Source organism: Hippocampus zosterae, chromosome 13 (genome assembly GCF_025434085.1).
Source record: "Hippocampus zosterae strain Florida chromosome 13, ASM2543408v3, whole genome shotgun sequence".
Taxonomy (NCBI): domain Eukaryota; kingdom Metazoa; phylum Chordata; class Actinopteri; order Syngnathiformes; family Syngnathidae; genus Hippocampus; species Hippocampus zosterae.
In genome coordinates, this window is record NC_067463.1 from 3,344,776 (window position 1) to 3,365,800 (window position 21,025).

Here is a 21,025-nt window from a genome sequence, read left to right on the forward strand (position 1 = left end):
CCTAAGGTGGTTGCAAGTTATTTTATAAAAACAGTTTCACGCATTGGCGGGTGTCCAGAGAGGATCCGTGCAGACAGGTGCACAGAAAATGTTTGTGTCGAACAGATACAGATGTTTTCTGTATCACCCTTCGCAAACAGAGTGCACAGTTTTGGATTAATTTATTTCAAACTCTTCAAGATGACGGCCACTTTTCAGGAGATTTTCTGGATAAAAGTCTTATCCGGTTCTGCTTCCTTAATCTTGTGCAGGTAGAATAATTTTTGTGGACAAATTATTTTTGGACGAATGAAAATATAAGACTTAACTATGCTGCTTTGTGTTCAGGATGAGCTGGATGAAGTTGTGAACACGTGGAATGCACAAAAAATAAGACCAAGATTGCACCATGATACAGCTTCAGGTCGACCAGTCGTCATGTATTTATTCCCTGCAATGCACAGTGCCGAGGATCAATTAAAACCTGTTGGAACGGAAGAGGTCACTGCATGTATGGAAGAGTGCACTACAAAAGGCAATTTTCCTTGTAATGAAACTGTATTTGAACTGTGTTGTTTGCTTATGGAGGAAAATGAATCGCATGCGCCATCAGATCCATTGGATGAAAGTGACTTTTAAGTTGAGAGAGGAATTACTGAAGTCTATTTGACATATAGTATGTACTGATGCAATTTTGGGAAAATGAAGCTTCAAATTTGCTCCATAAACCAGTTGTTTTTTGACTTCTCTAGATTGCACTCTTTTCAGCAGTGGGCTGGAAGTACGGTACACGGACTTGCCCTTTCTGAAACCTTTATTTTAAACAACAGTGCCATGGCTCCAGCATGTCCCGTGACCCTGGAGGATATGTGGGTCAAAAGTGGATAGATGTCTTATTGTTAATATTGATAGAAAACATCTCCACACTTTTTCTGATCCGCTTTATCCTCCCAAGGGTCACGAGATATTCTGTGCAGCTTGTCCCAGCAGTTGTTGGGCAGTAGGTGGACACACCCTGAACCAGTTGCCAGCAAATCGCAGTGCACACAGACGAACAACCATCTGCCCTCACAATCACGGACAATTATTTGGAGTGTTCCATTAACCTGCCCCGCATGTTTTTGGAATGTGGGAGGATGCGGAGAAGCTGGAGACTTCACACAGGAAGGCCGGAACCGGATTCAAATCCTGCACCTCTGCACTGTGAGGCCGACGTGCCTCACAGCCATTAGGAAATATCTGTAAAATGTTCTTAAACCATTCACCGTTGCACACAAGTATATTAACTGTCAACATTCATGTGTAGACAGAAAAACAGTGAATGAAGAGTAAGTTTATTGAACACAATAAATGCTTACTTTTAATGATAGAAGCATGGACCTAAATAATACAGTATAGCTGTTGAAACAACCATCCAATTATTATGTATAACTTCTTTGGCCTTTTTGTATATAAAACCCCAGAACTGTATATTACTGTAATATAACACCAAATGCAAGTTATTTCTATATACAGTAACTATAAAAACGGCAAACAATGCAATGTTTGTTTCTACAAACTTATCGTAAACGGTGAACACAATAATGTACCCAAGCCATGTAGTGCTGATGCAACCTACTATGGCTAATTAACATAGTTACGGGTAAGAAAAAGCTAAACAATGTACATTGCCCAGACATTGCTTTCAAGAACAGCATTGAATTCCGATCGGAAATCTGGAAAATTTTCATAGCTGTCAGCAATATGCAGAACCTTTCCACATGTGTGCCCCACCGGCCTTCTACTAAAGTCAGTCATTTCCTGGAACTCCACAAGAATGGCGTTGGTTACAACAAGATCAGATCCAGTGCAAAACCGGAGAAACTTCTGAAGCTTAAATTCATCCAACTCTCTGATGAACCTTTTCAGATGATTTATCACTTCCTTCTGCTTTGGGGTTAAATCAGTTGCAAATTTCAGCAGTTGGCAGACTTTTTTTGAGGTAGGTTGCAAGTCCGAGCACAACTTGTTCAGTGCTTCAAGACTGATGGAGACACGGTGAAGAGTAAACCTCCCTCCAGCAGTCAATCACAAACATGGGCTTTTGGATAAGCTCTTTGTGTGCTATTTCCTGCAGTATTGTGGGAAAGGTTTCAGCAGAGATTCTTTTTCTACACCCGTAGCTGTCAAGAACTTCCACAAGATCATCTAGGTCCACTTCTGAAAAGTCCTTTATTGCTTCCATCAAAACTTCACATTCTTGGCTGCTCACAAACTGCAGAAAATGGGCTTTTAGATCACTATAGACACAGTTGAAAAGCACCTGCTCGAGGAAAGGATATGCAAGTTTGTTTGGGAAGTAGCAACAATCTTGGTATCCCTTTAAAAGAATTCTCCCAACTGCTTTCCACTTTTCTGCAGGAAAATCATGGCGAATGAATGGTACTTTAATTGATATACCAAGGGTGCATCGGTCATAGAATTCCTGCCAGAAGCAGCTGTGAACATCCCTCAGTACTCCAGATCCAACACCTGCTTCTTCTGTATTATCTGGGTTATGCGTTTCACATTGAGTGATTTGTTTAAGATTGCATTTTCAGAGAATGCTATGATCATATCATTCAATGTGTCAGTGTAGTGGACAGTTATTGTCATCACATCTTGTGGATCAGGTGGACCATCATAGATAAGTGTGATGTCTGCATCTCCCTCCGTGTTGTATGTGGGGCCAAAAGTAATTTCTGAATCAACAAATGTTGAATGCCGTGTAGATTTCATTTGAATCGACAGAGACCTCTTCAATTTCAAGTAATCCTGAAACCTAGCAGAATAACAGTTGACACGGCCACATTAATAGATAACATATTTATAAATAAGATTGATCATAAAATGGAAAGTGGACTTCTCATTAATGACATAAGTGACCACCTGCCTGTTTTTGCAGTTTTTCATAATTATTTCGATAGAAAAGCTACATCAACAACTTGTATAACAGAAATAAGACTAAGAACCCAACGTTCCATCGATGCCTTTAAGCAAGACCTAGAAAAACAAAACTGGACCGAGGTCTACTCAAACGAAGACCCAAATACAGCGTTTGAAGTATTTCAGTCTACCATAATCTTCTTATATGATAAACATTTTCCATTAACTAAAATTTCCAAAAAGTATAAAGACCCAAGTAAGCCATGGATAACGAAAGGCATAGAAAACGCATGTAAAAAGAAAAACAATTTATATAAATTGTTTTTAAAACTCAGAACTGAAGAAGCAGAAAAAAAATATAAGACCTATAAAAATAAATTAGTAAATATTATAAGAACCAGTAAAAGAGATCATTATCATGCACTATTAGAGCAGAATAAAGGTAACACACAAGAAATATGGAAAATACTTAACCAAGTAATCAGAAATGGTCCTAAAAAAATGGATTATCCAGAGTATTTTATCAAAGGCAAAAATACTATTTTGGAAAAAACTTCAGAAATAGCAACTGAATTTAATGAGTATTTTGTCAACATCGGCAGTAACCTAGCAAAACAAATTCCTGATCCAACAGACCTGTTTGAAGTGGATAGATACGTAGAAAAAAACTCCTCCACGATGTTCCTTACTGCAGTAAAACAAGAAGAAGTATCAAATATTATAAAAACTTTTAAAAATAAAAAGTCAACTCATTGCTTTAATATTGATATGACAATAATCAAGCAGATTATAGAATATGTAGTGCGACCTTTAACACACATATGCAACCTGTCATTCAAAGCTGGTATCTTTCCATCAAAAATGAAAATTGCTAAAGTTATTCCAATCTATAAAAGTGGAGAAAAACATCTGTTTACAAATTATAGACCAATATCACTACTACCACAATTTTCAAAAATATTAGAAAAACTATTTTCTCGCAGACTTGATAGTTTTATACAAAAGCATGCGCTGTTAAGTGAGAATCAATATGGCTTCAGGGAAAAACGGACCACCTCAATGGCAGTTATGGAGTTTGTGGAAGCAATAGCCACTAATATAGACAACAAAGAATTTACTGTTGGGGTTTTCCTAGATCTAAAAAAAGCTTTTGACACAATAGATCACAGTATATTATTGAAAAAACTAGAAAGATATGGCATTAGAGGTGTAGCTTATAAATGGATAAAAAGTTATTTAGAAAACAGATATCAGTACGTGCAACTCAACAATAAAAAAACGAATCAACTGAAAATCACTCACGGAGTACCTCAGGGGTCAGTGCTTGGTCCAAAACTATTCATCTTATATATAAATGATATCTGCAAGGTCTCAAAACTATTTAAATGTGTCCTATTTGCTGATGATACAACTTTCTACTGTTCTGGAATAAATCTGAAACAGCTCCTGACAACCGTAGAAAACGAATTAAACAAATTAAAAAACTGGTTCGACAGAAATAAATTGTCACTTAACCTGAAAAAATCGAAGTCAATTGTTTTTGGCACAAGACCAATCAAACACCAAGCTAAAATTATGGTAAACTCAATTGAAATAGAAAGAGCGTATGAAACCAAGTTTCTCGGATTAGTAATAGACTCAAAACTATGTTGGAAACCACATATCGATAACGTAAAAAGAAAAATAGCCAAGACCGTAGGGATCCTCTACAAAACCAAGGAAGTGCTAAATAAGAGATCCTTGTACACATTATACACTTCATTATTATTACCATACATGACCTACTGTGTGGAAATATGGGGAAATGCCTGCAAAACAAACACACTCCCTATTCTCAAACTGCAAAAAAAAGCAATTCGAATTATTAATAGATCAAAATATACGGAACCCACAAATCCACTATTTATTAAATTAAATACGATGAAATTTTATGACCTGGTTGACTTTAAAATCGCCCAATTAATGTACAAAGCACACAATAACCTGCTCTGCCAAAACATTCAGAAGTTTTTTGAAATTCGAGAAAGCAACTATGAATTAAGAGGTACCAACTTATTCAAAAAACTCAAAACAAGAACAAACATCAAGCAAAGAAGTGTATCTAGCAAAGGTGTTAATCTGTGGAATAATCTCGAAACGGACCTAAAAATGAGTAAATCGCTTGCTGAGTTCAAAAACAAATTAAAAAAAATAGTACAAACAACCTACACCAATCAGAGTTAAAATGATAAATTCTAAACATTAAATATAATGATAAATCAGAACTAAGTTGATAAATAGAGAAAGGTATTGCAATATCCATTATGAATACAAGAGAAAATTGACACAAGAGTGCCAGGGTGAGGATGTATATAATCCCGATACAAACCAAAAGTTGTGAAAATATCACGGTTAAGGGTAAAGTATGGGCCTTAATGGAGACTTCTTATTACTTTTTCTTTTCTGATTGATTAAAAAATGATTTAGTAGATATAAACACATAACGGGGTAGGACTAGATAAGTTTTTTTTACTTCATCCTACTCCCTTGAACATAATAACTGTGTTGAATGAAGACTGATTTCTTTCTTTTACTTTTTTATCTACCTTATTTTCTGTCAAATTATTACTGTATATGTTTTATGTTCAATAAACAAACCAAACCAAACCAAACCAATTTCAGAGTTGTAGTCACTGGCATCGTGTGACACAACCAATATTTCTTTGGACGCTGTGCTGCCATCATGGTAGTCGTCCTTTGGCCTTGTTGCAATGTAAAAGCGCAACAACGTGAGCTTTGCAGCCTCATACTTATTGCCGATGGATTGGCAGGTTTCATCAGTTAGGAGGTTTTGTTTGAAATCCCACACCTCAAACTGAAAGTCCAATTCAGATCCTTTAGGAGAAATTCCATCGGGGGAAAAATAGTTTCTTTCCTTCCTTGAGAATTTCTTTCAACCCAGCTTCTGTGGACATTTGAAGTTTTCTGGTACCCCCTCCCTGCTTCTCCCTCACCTGTTTGGTTATTTTTCCATCATTGTGTATCCATCCAATTGCAACATTTCTCGTTGTTTTCTGCCTCTTCGTCTGTCTTGCTTGTTGTGTCTTTGAGGAAGTGTCTTCTTTCCTGCTTTCTTTCCTGATTTTCATTTTTTCACGTAATTTTTCCAAAAGTCCATTTTTTCTTTTGGATGGGAGCTGTTGAGTCTTCATGGAGCACGTTAACTCCAAATGAAACAAACACGGCGCGCTGTTTACTCACCCTCTGCTCCTCTAAAAGTGAAAGGATGTCCTCCGACACTCCTCGGTCACACAAAAAGTCGTTGGGTGACGACATGATGTCCTTTCTTTCAAGTCACGCCACACGCTGACGGGTCCCCCCACAATTCATAGCTCCACGAACGTCACAAAGTCAGAATTCTCACTTTAAAGTCAGAATTCTGAGATTAAAGTGAGAATTCTGACTTTAAAGTCAGAATTCAGACTTTAATCTCACTTTAAAAAAATCTTTAAAATTCTCACTTTAAACTCAGAATTCTGAGATTAAAGTCAGAATCTTGCCAACCTTATTTTTTCTTTCTTCATTGGCCCCAATCCTCTTCCGTAACTGTGTTATCTGTTCTTTAGAAGGGAGATCATTTGTGTTTTTTCACGTGCTTTGTACACACCCAACACACCGGAACATATCAAGTAAGTGTGTCTGCATCTCAAAACATTGGGTTGTAATGATTCTGCACTAAGAGGTATTGTGGCTTGGAAATGATGTATTTTTATTTCAGTTTCCCTATTAAGCAAGCCATTGCAGTTGTCTATTGTGGCGTAATTGTCTTTAATCTGTTAGATAATTTTCTTTGATCTCTTAGATCCCTTTTCGAACTCTCAACATTCAGTTTACATCTCAGACTTTCATCTTAAAGCTAAACAATTTCTCATTGTTCAGTCGGGAATAAAGCCCACATTAAAATTATTTTGTGTTCAGTCTAGTCGTTCCAGACTCTGCTACACACACACAAAAAATTAAAACAGTAAAATACGTAAAGTTTCGTAGATTTGCGTCTTTTCGACTCCAAGTGTCTGCTGGATGTTTTTCACTTTGTGTCCAGCCTCGCGCAAACGGATGCATTTCACTCGCTCCGTTCCAGTCATTGCAGTTCTTCTACGTTTCGATGCCATTATCTACACAACATAAGTGAATAAAGTTAAAATCATTGACAATTACTAGTGATGGGTCCAGCGACACCGATGCATTGACACATGCGCCGGGCTCACAGAGCAAACCACGTGTCAATGCATGTGCTGCTTCATTACGTCACGTGATTGACACGTGAACTGCAATGTCACAGTCCAGGCTTCTAATTGACACACCGGCTGCGTTGACGCAGTCCAGGCTTCTAATTGACACACCGGCTGCGTTGACACAGTCCAGGCTGCTAATTGACACGTGAACTGCACCGGTGCAGTTTAGACCGCATCGGCTGCTTGGCACAGTACAGGCTGCGCCACTTAGTCCAGGGGGCGTCGACTCAGTGCAGAGGGCGTTGACGCAGCAAAAGCCCGCCGCACAGTGTTTATAAGGAAGTGGGTTTGGCGACACAATGCCACCTGCCGAAACAAGCCAGACCTCAGTCACGCTCGCTTGTCGAAGTTCGTGTCAGTGCAGACTTCGTGTTCGTGCCTTGCCTTCCTTGCCGATTATGGAGCAGAGACGCAAATCATCCGCCGTGTGGGACCATTTTGATGTCCTGGAGAATAAGGTATTATTTATTTATTTATTCAAATCGCCTTCTGTCGCCGAGAGGCACTCGCCGAGTGCCTCTCAGATTATTGACATGTGTTGTACCATTCTAAAACGAATACATTTCAAGGTAACTCTTAGTTACTTCTTATTCACATTTCATTACAGGTGAAATGTCGAATTTGCCAAGTCGAATTGTCATACACCAACAGAAGCACCTCCACCATGCTGAGGCATTATCGGGCCAAGCATGAAAATGAAGTTCGCGATACACCCAGTATTACGCCAGGTATACAAACGTTCACTCATCTTTTCACGGTTGCTATGTTGATGATTTAATTGACAATCAGTAATTATTATTGGTTGACTCTCCCCTCCATGTTTGACAATCAAGGTTCCAGGAAGCAGCTGTACTGGAAGGACCAACACACTTCTTTCCCAAACCTCTCCCACCTCGCAAAGGAGTTCCTTTGTACGCCAGCCTCATCCGTCCCTTGTGAGCGTGTGTTCTCCACAGCAGGAGAAATCGCTTGTAAAAGACGCAACAGGCTGAAGTTTAAAACATTGGAGCATCTTATTTTTCTCAATAAAAATTTGTGAAGTCAAAGCCCACAAGCATCCTCATTCAAATGATCTTCACATTATTTGAACACATTGAATGTTGCAAAATGAATGCATGGATGTGAATGATATTGTATACACTTCATCATCAAATCGATGAATGACCTTATGAAAATGTCTTGGAACAGTTGTAGATGCAAAACCGTGCTGGCAGCTACATAATAGATAATAAAAGAAAAATATCCCAAACCATAGGGATCCTCCCAAAAACTAAGGATGTGCTGAATAAGAGATCCTTGTACACCTTATACTTTTATTACTTCCATATATGACCTATTGTGTGGGAATATGGGAAAATGCCAGTAAAACACTGTTTTAAAACTACAATACAAAGCAATCGGCACAATCACTGGCTCCAAATAGACGGAACCCACAAATCCAGTGTTTATCAAATTAAACAATGAAATCTCATGACCTGATTGACTTCAAAATCGCCCAATTAATGTACAAAGTACACAATAATAACCTTTGCCAAAAGATCCAGAAGCTTTTTAAAATTCGAGAAAGTTGTCATAATTTAGGGGGTACTAATCTATACAAAAAAATCCAAAACACGAACGAACATCACACAAAGGAGTGTATCTGTAATAGGTGTAAATCTGTGGAATGATTCTGAAACGGACTAGTAAAATGAGTAACTCTCTTGCTGAGATTAAAAATGAATTCGAGAGTAGTACAAGACAAGTACACAAATCAGAATTAAGCTGATAAATTCGATACACTCATGAAATATAGCAATACATCAGAAATACATTGATGAGATTATTTAATATATTAATGAAATGTAGCATCCATTATGAATATGAGAAAATCGACATATACATGTGCTCTAAAGAGTATGTACTGTATATACAAACCTAATGTTGTAAAAATGTATTAGTACAGCATACATAAGGGTAAAAGCATTTGTCGATATTTAGACTTTCTTTCCTATTTAGAAAAATGATCAATTCATATATAAGAAGGGGTAGGACTCGGGGTAGGTTTTTTGCTTCTTTCTACTAAGGGTGTGGAAAATAATCGATATTAATCGATACATCGATGCGCACGTGCGCGATCCCAGTGCATCGGCTCATTCACTGGGTACGACGCGATTGACGGGAGAAATCGCGATTCATCACGATGCATTGATGGGTATCGGTAAAATCCGATTCAAGCGCCGTTTTATTCATGTTAAACGTCACATATCTGCCCTTTCCTAGGCGCAATGAATGCACCATCATTGCTTTGCGTTTTGTGTTGAATACGGACGGTAGCCGTGCGTCACATACAGTCCAGTATACAACTAGCGAAACATTATGGAAGTTAGCGCAAGCAGCAGCAAGGAAACTACTATATTTAATGCAGCCGCAACATTCAAATCTTATGTTTGGAAATTCTACGGCTTCGAAAAGAAAGACGGAAAGCTTGATAAAACCTCCGTAATTTGCAAGGAATGTCGCACTAAGAAGCCATACAACGGCATCACCACAAATATGCAGACCCACTTAAAACGATGGCACCAGATCACCGACAAGTTTCCCTCCCGCTCCGCGGCTTCCCCGCCCAGTTCCTCGTCGGACACCGGAGAAACTCTTGGTAAACCAGGTCAGGATCAGAAAAAAATTGCCTCTTATTTTGGGAGTCCCCTTGCAACTCACTGTGACCGCGCAATGGCTGTAACTAAGGCCACTGCTTATTTCATATGCAAAGACCTCCAGCTTTAGCGTGGTGGACAACGAGGGTTTCAGACAGCTCGTGCACGTTTTGGAACCCAGGTATAAAATCCCAGACAGGTCTGTGTTCACTTACAAACATATTCCCGATGTGTACAACAAAGTGAGAAGTGAGATTACTGTGTCGCTGAACAGTGCGCAAAGAGTTGCACTTACAGTGGATGGGTGGACATCTTGCCTCTTATATTTCATATAAGACACTCAGTGAGAATAGTCTATTTGTGTTTACACTATAGCAACAGCTGTGAGTCTCAGGTGCCAAATTGTTTACATTTTCTTTGCACAAAACCCAATTGTGAAAGGGCTTAAATAAGTTGTTTTACAAGTTCTATTGTTTATAAGGAATAAAGTGGTATCCTTTTTGTAATACCATACTGAATTCCATCTTTTTAAAAGCTTTTTTTCTTTGCTTATTTGCATCATGTTTAGTTGCACAATATCGCAACAAATTGCATTGTATCGTATCGGATCGCATTGATTTGAATTTAATGTGTATCGAATCGTATCACATCGTAACGACGGTGAAACGTATCGCATCGTATCGCCAGAAAATTCCATGTATCGTTTAAGTAACGCATCGCTGGCAGTGGATCGAGATGTGTATCGAATCGTCCTCAGTGCTGAGATTCACATCCCTACTTTCTACTCCTTTGAACACATATTTGTGATGTTGACTATTTTCTTTTCCTTTTTTTATATCTTACCTTCACCTTTTGCCAATTTATTACCGAATTGTATATTTTATATGTTCAATATACAAAACAATTTATCAGTCAGTTCAGTCTGTTAAGTGGGTTGGCTGCAGGGATCTTGAAGGTCCAGCAGGTAGCAGTGGTCAGTGACACAGTATCAGCACAGTATCAACACAGTGTCAGTGTGTCGACACGCCTCATGAGGCCTCATGGACCCATCACTAACAATTACAGTAAAAATACAGTAAAACGCACGGCAATAAAAACTCACTTACACGTCGTCGTTTAGAATCTGATGATTGAAAAACGCGAAGTGAAAACTTGTCTCAGCGTTGTGTCGTTTCCGTCGCATCGGGTGGGCGTTGCGTGTATTTAAGCTCCCGCGGCATTATGCCTCCATCCGGGTTACGGGTAGTGGAATTTCCGCTTACGCAAGTTCAGGTAACACGTAATATCGTAGTCAAATGCATGTTAATGCATAGGTTTTTATTACGGGTGAAGGATATTCCTTTTCATAGAATACCGGGGATGGGAATATTTACTGTATATGTAACTTTATAAATGTACTTTTCCCCCCAACAAAATGCAAAAATTGACTTCAAGTACAACAAAACATGAATCATAAATATAGTTTAACAAAATTTATTTCCAGAAAATAATGAAATAAAATAACGAATGGGGGGGGGGGGGGGGAACCGAGAACTCCCTTACAAGAAATAACACGAACCGGTCATGTCACTTTACCTTGCTTTGACATTTTTAATCTTCTCTACCTCGGATTTGTCGAGCCCAAAAGTCCCGTCCTGGGAGAGGCACCCGATTGGTTTAGCCCGCTGCTAATGGTTCAGTCGGTTTACGCGGCCAGGAACTTTGCTCCGGTGACTCGATGGATGTCGAGCTGTCAAAACCAATAACCCTCGACTTTGTGCGAAATAAATAACACTACAGAAGATCCAAGCAGCGGACGATGTTGCAGCGCATCTGTGTTTTGTTCGTACTCAATTCTCAAACCAACAGGAACCCGGAAGACACTTTGAAGCAGACGTGTACCGATGAACGCGGGTGGCCATTGATGCATGCGTGCTTACGTCATCAATGAGAGTCCGTGTGCGACAAGCCAGTCGACTGGTCTCTTGTACATATGCAAATGTTCAATAACTGACAGTGTAACTTCTGCATCTAATTCGGCAGGTGGCGAGCGCATAAAAGCCAAGGGAGTTTTGTTTTCATTTTTTTTCCCCTTTGAAACTGGAAAAAAAAATACCGTAGCAATGTTGCAGTTACGATTCTGTCAGAGCTGACGTATGATATACTGTACCTGTAAACTTTATTACCTGTTCGGGTAATGTTTCGTTCGAGTTACACTGCCAGGGAAAATGACTCGGATGTAGTAAAGAAAAAAGTGAGTGGGAAGATGTTGGCAGAGGAATATGGTCCACTTGTGGCTTTTTTTATGTACTTATTGATTGAACTGCTGTTAAGTGCGAAATGTCTGACTCTCTTCTCACTGGAAAGTGACAGGAGATCAATAAGGTCAATATTGGATGCGCTGTACTGTTGACTCTTTGCAGGGCAGTCCAAGCCACTGAAACACTATAGGATGGACAGGACATGTATTCAAGTGTTTATTCATGTACAGTCGATCGGGAAGTCTAAATTGGAGGATGGTATTGACCGACATGAGATTTTGAAAACGCATTTGGGAGAATTCATCACATGCAAAGTAAAATAAAAATAATATTTTTAGCTGGGTCAAACTGTGGCCACCAATAGGCCTTGACAGGCAAGAGTTTTCATCATTATTATCTGATGTGCAAGTGTAGACTGACCTGTGGTGTTTTAACACTGTTAACTCTCATTAGTGTAAAAATAAGTGAAATAATCTCTGCCACATTTGACAAATTTTGAATTTATAAAATCTGTGATGTCCTTTTATTGGGTTGATAAGATCATTTGGTTGGATATGACCATAAGATCTTCTGATTTCGAAATGTTTTTTTTAAATTAAAAAGTGACGCAAAAACACACACGGCCACTTTAAAAACAACAACAAAAATCATATAATTCAGAATATTCACATTTTTAAAGTCTGTTTGCCTGCATTTAATTTTCCGATGAAATATTTTTTGGAGGGCCAGTCAAAAGACCTTTAACTCCCTTCAGTGTTGAGGTCCTCCTGACTGAACACACAGATTTCCTTGTGGGTCCTCATCCAAGCCATATTTCCTAAAAAGGAACAAGCGAGATTCAGGGTCAAATTCTTCATCCTTAAAAATCCTGCAAAGACACAAGAATGATGTAAGACGGTAAGGCTAGGAAACGCAGTCTGTTAACTCATTCACTCCAAATGTCGACATGCGTTAGGATTCTACCACTGCTTGCCTTAATCACCTTCTGTTGCCCCCGTGACCCCCTCCCCTTCTTAATTTATTGGATTAACGGGCCCATTTCTTAATTATGAAAGCCAAAAATCTACCAAGAGGATTTGCAGCTTTACTCCAGAACAAGCAAGGAAGGAATTCCAAAGATTTGTTTTGAGACATACTTTCCTCTCAGTGGCAACTTGGCAACGAAATGCTCGTGATTTTTAGTAACTCCGCACTTTCTGCGAGATTTAGCTCCGTTGACGTTGATGCGGTGGTTCTCACGCTTTTTAGACTAAAAGCCACCTGAAAAAATTATTTTAACAATAGGCTCACCCGATACCCCACACAAATTATGCAATTTTAAATACCAAAAAAAAAAACATTCCAAATTAAAAAATAGATTCACTAAAAATTTGAAAACAAAAATTGTGTGACGTCACCACAAATGAGCCCTGGGGGGAAATATGTGATGCTTTCCTGTTTTATGGTTATCAAGACTTTTGTTTGTGTAAAATCGAGGAAAAATATTTACGATTCCATTATACATTACACCATTTACTCATATTGTCGGGGTCTTAGCATATTTGGACAAGTCGAAACACAACAAATTCAACGAAAAAGATGATTGCAGTTGCCTGGACTCACCCTTTGCAGACCTACCTGCCTGACCGGAATTTGACACAACCGTTAAGAACAAAACTCAATTTGAGCACGCGCATCGGTATTTTATATTGATACCATAACAGTCTTTTAAAATTATTTTTAAGCTATTATACGTACATGTAAATGCTTTCATCTGAAAACTCACCAAATTGTATCATTTTCGCAATATTAAAATTTTTTTTTAGCTGATTATCATTTCATCTTATGAGGTTTGACAGCATTTTTTTACTCTCTGCCATCAGAGATCCTTTTGACACCATCGTCATCATTACGTGAAATGTTTCCCAAAAAAAATTGGCCCTGCAAAATTCAAACTTAATCTCATCCGTAGTCATTATTGAGACAAATGCATCCTCCTCATCGAAAGCGTAAACAACACCCGCTGTGCCATATCAGTCAGCGAGGCGGCCAGCGCAAGCAGATGCCAGTCTTGGCCTTTAAGTGTAATCATCGTACGAGCGCAACGGAGCGCTGTCTATCGCCAGTTGTGCTTTGATAGACGTTAAGAGCTGCGTTGCAAAACGCGCGCCAAATTCCTTGCTTCATGCCCTCATAAGGACAAGCGAGAGAGGTGCGTGACAATGTTGGCTGCACAAAGGAAAGTAAGTGCCAAAGGAGCATCGGGAAGGACAAAAGTGAATGTGGATGCAAGATGACAAAGAACTATTTCTAACCCCCCCGGGGTGAAATCATCATTTATAACTGCCCGGCCACTTGTTGCTAGGCAGAATTTGCAGGGCATAATTACAACTTCCCATTAGCTTGTCACGAGGTGGATTTGATATGATTCCATGACAAATATCGATTGACTGGTCACTCGGGGGAAATCTGGGGCTCCAGTGTAACTGACAAAGTACACTGGAGCCCAAGATTTCCGAGGGAGAATTCGTATTGCTCGATTATAACTGCCTATTATTCGCCTGTCGCTTGATGGATTCCATCACAATCAATTACAGCTCCCGAGAGGCAGAATCTGCAGGTGCCAGTTTTAATTGAGGCCGACGAATTCTGCCCTGCGGCAATCAGTGCGGGAGTTAAAATCGAGACCGACATATTCTGTTGAGCAGCAAGTGATAACCGAGCTCTGTGAATTCTGCGATCCGAAGTTGTTAAAATGTTTATGAATTATGCTGAGCAGCAAGTGTCTCAGCAGTTGGAACTGATCCCTATGAATTCTGCCAACCGAGTTACAAGTGGCTGGGCAATCAAAATCAAGCCCTATGATTTCTGCCTAGCAACAATTTATAATCCAGTGCGATGAATTCACTCAAGGGACAAGCTGCAATTCCATTCGACAAATTCTGACAAGCAACAAGGAGCTGGGCAATTCTAATGGAGTCCTACGACTTCTGCCTAGCAACAACATTTAATTTCAATTTCATTTCATTTGAACAATTGATAAACAGTAAGCAGCAAATGACAAAGACAAAGCCGCACATGTACAATTGAGCCCTATGAAATCTGCTCAGCAAAACATCGCCGTTACAGTGAGTCCTACAAATTCTTCCTAGCAACAAGTTAGAATAAAACCCAAGAACTCTGCCTAGCAACAAGAGATTCGGTCATTATAATTGAACCCTATGAATCTAAAACGGGCCTCACCAACTTGAGAGCCCCCAAAATAGCTCACCGGTGTTGAGACATTGTAAATTTCTAGGAATTCTTTAGAGGTGGAGAATGGCAGAGATTTTTTATAATGATCTATTGCCGAATATTTCTCTCTTTCCGAATTATTGTGAGGAAAATAATGAACGTCATATGTGTATTCTCAAAAATTATTGTCATTAATTATAATTGATAATATATAATTTACCGGTAATACTATGTTATTTCATAAGTGTGTATTAAAACTGTTTGCCCTTCACATTTAAATCAGGACCCAAGAAGTAGCTCGTAGTTTCAAAAAGGTTGGTGACCTGTGAATAAAACCAAAAAAACACTGCTGCATATTCTACTAAATAAAAGATGAAGACATGTTACAGGCGCTGCAGGTTTGGAGTGTTTTCACCAACTCTTCGGACAACGAAGCTCTCCTGCAAAGCGCTGATATGATGTCATTGTCAGACCATGACTTTATGTACTCAAAACCTATTCAGCACCATCATGCAGCCTTCTAACACTGACCAGACTGCTGAACTCCATCATATCAGCTCTTCCAAATGTGGAGCCCTTTTCGAGTGGAAAGATTTTAGGGCGCTCTGATAGCAACAACAAAGAAAATCTCTGCGCCATGCTGCTGGTTTCACTTAATGCTTGGCATATGTGCATGTGAAAAGAGCCATGTCATTGATTTTTAAGGAATCGTATTACTTATCTTATACGGAGCAGCCAGAACATTGACCTCAGTTCAATACTACATACAATAGTTCAATTTAAACTTACTCTCCCATCTTCGCCAAATTGCCCTGCAATCGTCTCCTTCTTCATCAACCGTGGATAATCCCATGTCGGTGGAAATGTATTGCCATCATCTCCCCTGAGGCCCAGTCGCAATGTATAGCCTATAAAAAGGCCTTGACGTGATAACAGTGAAATTGACTCAAGGGGTGACACATAATGCATAGAAGAGCCGGCGATAAAAGACCAAACGCGCGCACACACACACAAACACGGATGCACGTACACACTTAAGTGGTCTTGTTGACACAAAGGTCAGGTATCACCGACGCTCTAAATTTGAACCCCTTAAATGAAGAAACCTCTTGCTCATGTGTTTACTTCGATGATATTTTTACACATTAATGGATGAACTGTTGCCGATATTTTTACTTATTTCGAGATAAACTTTCTTTAATAAATAACTAGCTGGTTCGCCGCCCTCCGGGCGGCTCATCAGCTAGTTCCTGCGGAAGGCTGGTAAGGTGGGCCTTCGGCCCACAAAAGTGTTGTTGCTCGGTTCAACTTTTTGTTCATCTTCATTGCTTATCGCGAAAATAAAGAGATGTTTAGCTCTACTAAATAACTAACAATTTTATTGCAATGCTTGTGGGTAGACAACATTTTTTCGCTAAGATGCCCGCGCGATCGTAGTGAGCCACTGCCTGAGCGGCGCGCAGTGGCGGCGCGCAGTGGCGGCGCGCAGTGGCGGCGCGCAGTGGCGGCGCGCAGCGGCGTGGTGAAGTAGGTACGTTTTGAAAAGGGACAGACGGAAGGATAGACCGCGTGCGGGACGACGAGCAATATATTTATAGATATGCAGATTGAAAACATGTTATACTTGATGACTTTCAAACGCAATGGAACCCCACTCTCAGAATTTGATTGATTTGCAAAAGCAGTGTTGCTTTCTGCGATATTGTGGCCATTTTGGGGTTGTGACATCCATGGGGAATGTAAACAAGGCTCACCCGTTTGTCAGTTTGGACATGTGACATTCGCAAGTTCAGGACCGATTGGTCGTGAGCTGAGCCCTGAGCAACTGTGATGTTATTTTCAGTTGAGTGCATATGGCAAAATGGATGAAGATGAGTTTTCACTGTTTTCACCCCTGAGATGGATGAAAACAGGTGGATTTTTCAGTTTAACTCATATTCCATCAAGGCAGTATTAATCAGAATGTCATGTTGACACCGGTGGGAGTGCATAGAACATATTGTCAAGAAGGTTTTTGGGTCGACCCCCCTTTTATACGCTGTAATAATATAGTATAAAGATGCTAAATATGAAATAATCATTGAACACACACTTGTATTTTTGATGTCCATCCCATGGAGATGCATCCTCTTCTCTCACACCAGCTACCTTCATGTGTTTGTGTTTGTATATATAATATACTAGCTGGTTCGCCGCCATCCGGGCGGCTCATCAGCTAGTTCCTGCGGAAGGCTGGTAAGGTGGTGGTTTGCCGCCCTCTGGGCGGCTCATCAGCTAGTTCCTGCGGAAGGCTGGTAAGGTGGGCCTTTTTGTTCATCTTCATTGCTTATCGCGAAAATAAAGAGATGTTTAGCTCTACTAAATAACTAACAATTTCATTGCAGTGCTTGTGGGTAGACAACATTTTTTCGCTAAGATGCCCGCGCGATCGTAGTGAGCCACTGCCTGAGCGGCGCAATGGCGGCGCGCAGCGCGCGGTGAAGTAGGTACGTTTTGAAAAGGGACAGACGGAAGGACAGACCGCGTGCGGGACGACGCGCAATATATATATATATAGATGCAGTGAAAAGTGAAGCTACTGGGAGCCATCTTGCATTGCCACTCGCTAAGTGCCCCTAAATCGAAAACATTGGTTTGTCTACAGCCAAAATGTCACTGTGTGGCAGATGATTGTACCCGTAAGTCTGGGAGAATCGCTACACACACAGTTCATCGGTAACAATGGCCAATGCTCATACATATGTGTTTTAACATCTGTTGCTGTCTTCGTGTATAGAAAAAAAATGCTAATAGGCTCGCTGTATTCCGTTGCCATGGTTACTGCGCAAATTGCTCACAGGCTGTTGGTGAGCAATACCAATTTAGAGAAGCCATTTTGCGCAGGACCGGATAATTCTCAAACACCGGGACAGCTGAAGTTCCGAACCGCCGGTTCGTAAAAGGACATGAGCTGTCGCCCTCTCCGCCTCCTCCGAGGGTGCTTGTCCTTGTCACCAGGGAGAGACAGAGCGGGGAGGAGCGGAGTGGAAGCCGCAGGGCCAGCCAGAGAGCAGCGGGCGGGCGGGGGTATCGGACAGTTTCGCCGCATTGCTATTCGATCCCCTCCGTCCGGTGATCCCACCCGCCCCCTCCCCAGCACCACTCCCCAGTGAGAGGTGGGAGTTGTCCGACTCGGTGAATCCTCCAGGCGGGCTTCTACTGAGCAGGTGGACGGCTGCTTTCCTCGCTCGCTCGCTCGCTCCTAACCGGTGCGTGGCGTTCTTTGGTGAGGACTTTTTTTCCCTATGACATGGAGGACGCTGACAAGCTAGCCAGGTCGACGCTGCTTTGCTAAGGTAGGCACCTTAACCTCACATTTCGTCAAATTGTTTTCCAAATCACCACTCGAGCAAATGAATGTCATGTTTATTTTATGTGAATGTATTTCAACGCGGTACTACTAGCTTAAGTGATCCCTGGATGTCCGCGGCAGATGAGCACAGGCAAGCCGACCGAGGTCGCCCGTGTCGTCGCCTTGGTGCCTTCACGTGAGTCGCTCATTTTCCAGCACGTTTATGGAAGAGCTAAAAGAGTGATGTATATATATTTTAAGAAAAAGGATGCGTCTGTTCTTTTCTTTAAGCACCGGAAGGATTAAGACGTGCAGTGATACCGTAAACAAAAGCCTTCTCATGGTTAGAAACACTGGTTTAATCCCTAAATACCGCATAATCACTATTGTCATGGGATGTTTACTGTAAAATTCTTCCATGCATACAGGAAATGACTCACAAAATAACTATTTTATTGTCAATTCGTTTTATATCCACAAAATGGGAGACCGTTGCTTGACGAGGTTGCAAGAGAATGCATCTGTTACCTTCATTGACCGTTGCTTGATGAAGTTGCAAGAGAATAGATCTGTTACCTTTATTATCATTGATCAAGTGGAAAAATAAGTTCAGGAACTGCCACTCTTTGTATAAATAAACAGGGTTTTCAGTATCAAAATGCTTTATCAAAAAATTGGAAACGCCTTCAAATTCAAATGGTCTCAAAACACATTATGAGGTGAAGAATTTTGAGATACTAAATCGTGATACATGCACAGCTGTGAAATGAAAATTTACTCCAGGTCTCACAGCTTCTTCCACATCATAAATCTGACAGAGAAAATAACAAGAAGTGTACAGGTGTTATCTGGGCAAAAGGGGCTACAAATCCGATGTGCAGGTGATATCCATTACGGTCCTATCAAGTACTCCATCTAGTGGATGAACATTTTTCTCCATCAAATAATTCCATAAAGATTTCTTCATAATGACTTAAGTCGCAACACTTTAGAAAATGTGTAAATAATGAAAAAAAAGACAAGAATGAAAGTTTTGAGCCAAGGTATGTGCTTTTAAGATGCCCGTTTTTTGCCTAATCTATACAACTCAATCTGAGAAAAGATTGTGCTAGTAATATATATATATACCGTATATATATTTATTTATTTGCCTTCATGGGTAGATGACGGATTTTTGGTGATTTTTTTTTGGGTGATTTTTGGCTACATTGTCAAAAGTATTTGCACACCTGCCTTGACTTGCTTATGTATTTAAATGATTTCTTTTCATATGACATCTGGGAAGGTTTTGTACAAGGTTTAAGAGTGTGTTGGGAGATTTATTGCAAGTTATTTTGCGGACCTGGCGGAACTACGCCTCCAGGGACAGCAGTTTGACCACCACTGAATATCCAAATCAGCTCACCGTGATAAACGGATCCCATTGTGGTCGTCTGCCGCTCTACAACTCGACTATTCACCCTCTGGTTGAGAATTGTCAAAGGAATTCCAGTTTGGCTTTGTGAAATACTGCATTTACTTTGGTATTTTGACCCTTTCGTCGTCATATTGAAACTTACTGGTATAACTGGTATGAAGGGATGTTGGTAAAACAATAAGGCCTGTCTGAATGGTGGCGGTGGGGGATGACAATCCGGGAGAGTGGGAAAAGTGTAACACTATCACTCCGTGAACGTCACGCCACTCTTATTGTGGCCTAACCCGCCTGTGTGCGACGCTGCACAATATCTAGAATGTAGGATTTAATCTTGTGTCTTTTTATATTGCCTGGGCTTTCAATGCAAAACTCATGTTTAGTAGTCATCAAAGAATGTCTAGCTTGTAAACGGAAGCGCACCTGCCAGATTGTGTGGAGTGCGTGCATGTGTGCAAGTGAAGGTGGGAAGTGAATAGACTCGAAATTGTTGTGAGCAGCAACAATCTGGTCCGCGGTCAAATTGTCGGCATCATAAAACGTCTATGGGGAAGTACTTTTGAGTTTTCTTTCATCGAGAAACTACAGAATCCAAGTCGTGAATACTGTACGTCCACCAAAAGACAATTAATCAGAGGATACGAAAGCAAAATCACTCTGATATCAAACGATGTCATGTACAGTGTTGTAAAAAAAAAAAAAAGTGATAAAAAACCACCGAGGTCATCGGTACCCCGAATGATGCCATTTGAACGGCAACACTTGGCGAGACCTAAAAGGCGTCTTAGTTCTGGAAAATGTTGGCACAAGTCACAATCGCGTACCCTGGACTGCATTTTTTATCTCCCCATTTTTGTTCCAGCCCAGTCTTTCGGAAGCAGGGCAGCTCGAAAAGCTTACCAGACTCACTGATACGACATAATACTGACATAATACTTCAGAGATTAGACTGCTAACTGTTGACAGCGTGAACCCCCCCCCCGCTTTTGGTACCTTCACAGCACACAGGCTGTGATTTACACACGACGGCTATT

At 40.4% G+C, this 21,025-nt stretch overlaps 2 protein-coding genes across 2 annotated transcripts in view; one reads left to right on the forward strand and one right to left on the reverse strand.

Moving 5' to 3' along the window:
• LOC127613022 (lecithin retinol acyltransferase-like) overlaps window positions 1–21,025 on the reverse strand; it is a 102,440-nt gene that overhangs the window by 5,734 nt on the left and 75,681 nt on the right. The window lies entirely within an intron of this gene.
• Window positions 18,100–21,025, forward strand: part of sorbs2a (sorbin and SH3 domain containing 2a) — a 45,341-nt gene continuing 42,415 nt past the window's right edge. The window contains exons 1-2 of the mRNA XM_052083839.1: window positions 18,100–18,581; window positions 18,690–18,773. Coding sequence (XP_051939799.1) covers window positions 18,706–18,773 — 68 coding nt within the window. The 5' untranslated portion in view covers window positions 18,100–18,581; window positions 18,690–18,705. The remainder of the gene's footprint in view (window positions 18,582–18,689; window positions 18,774–21,025) is intronic.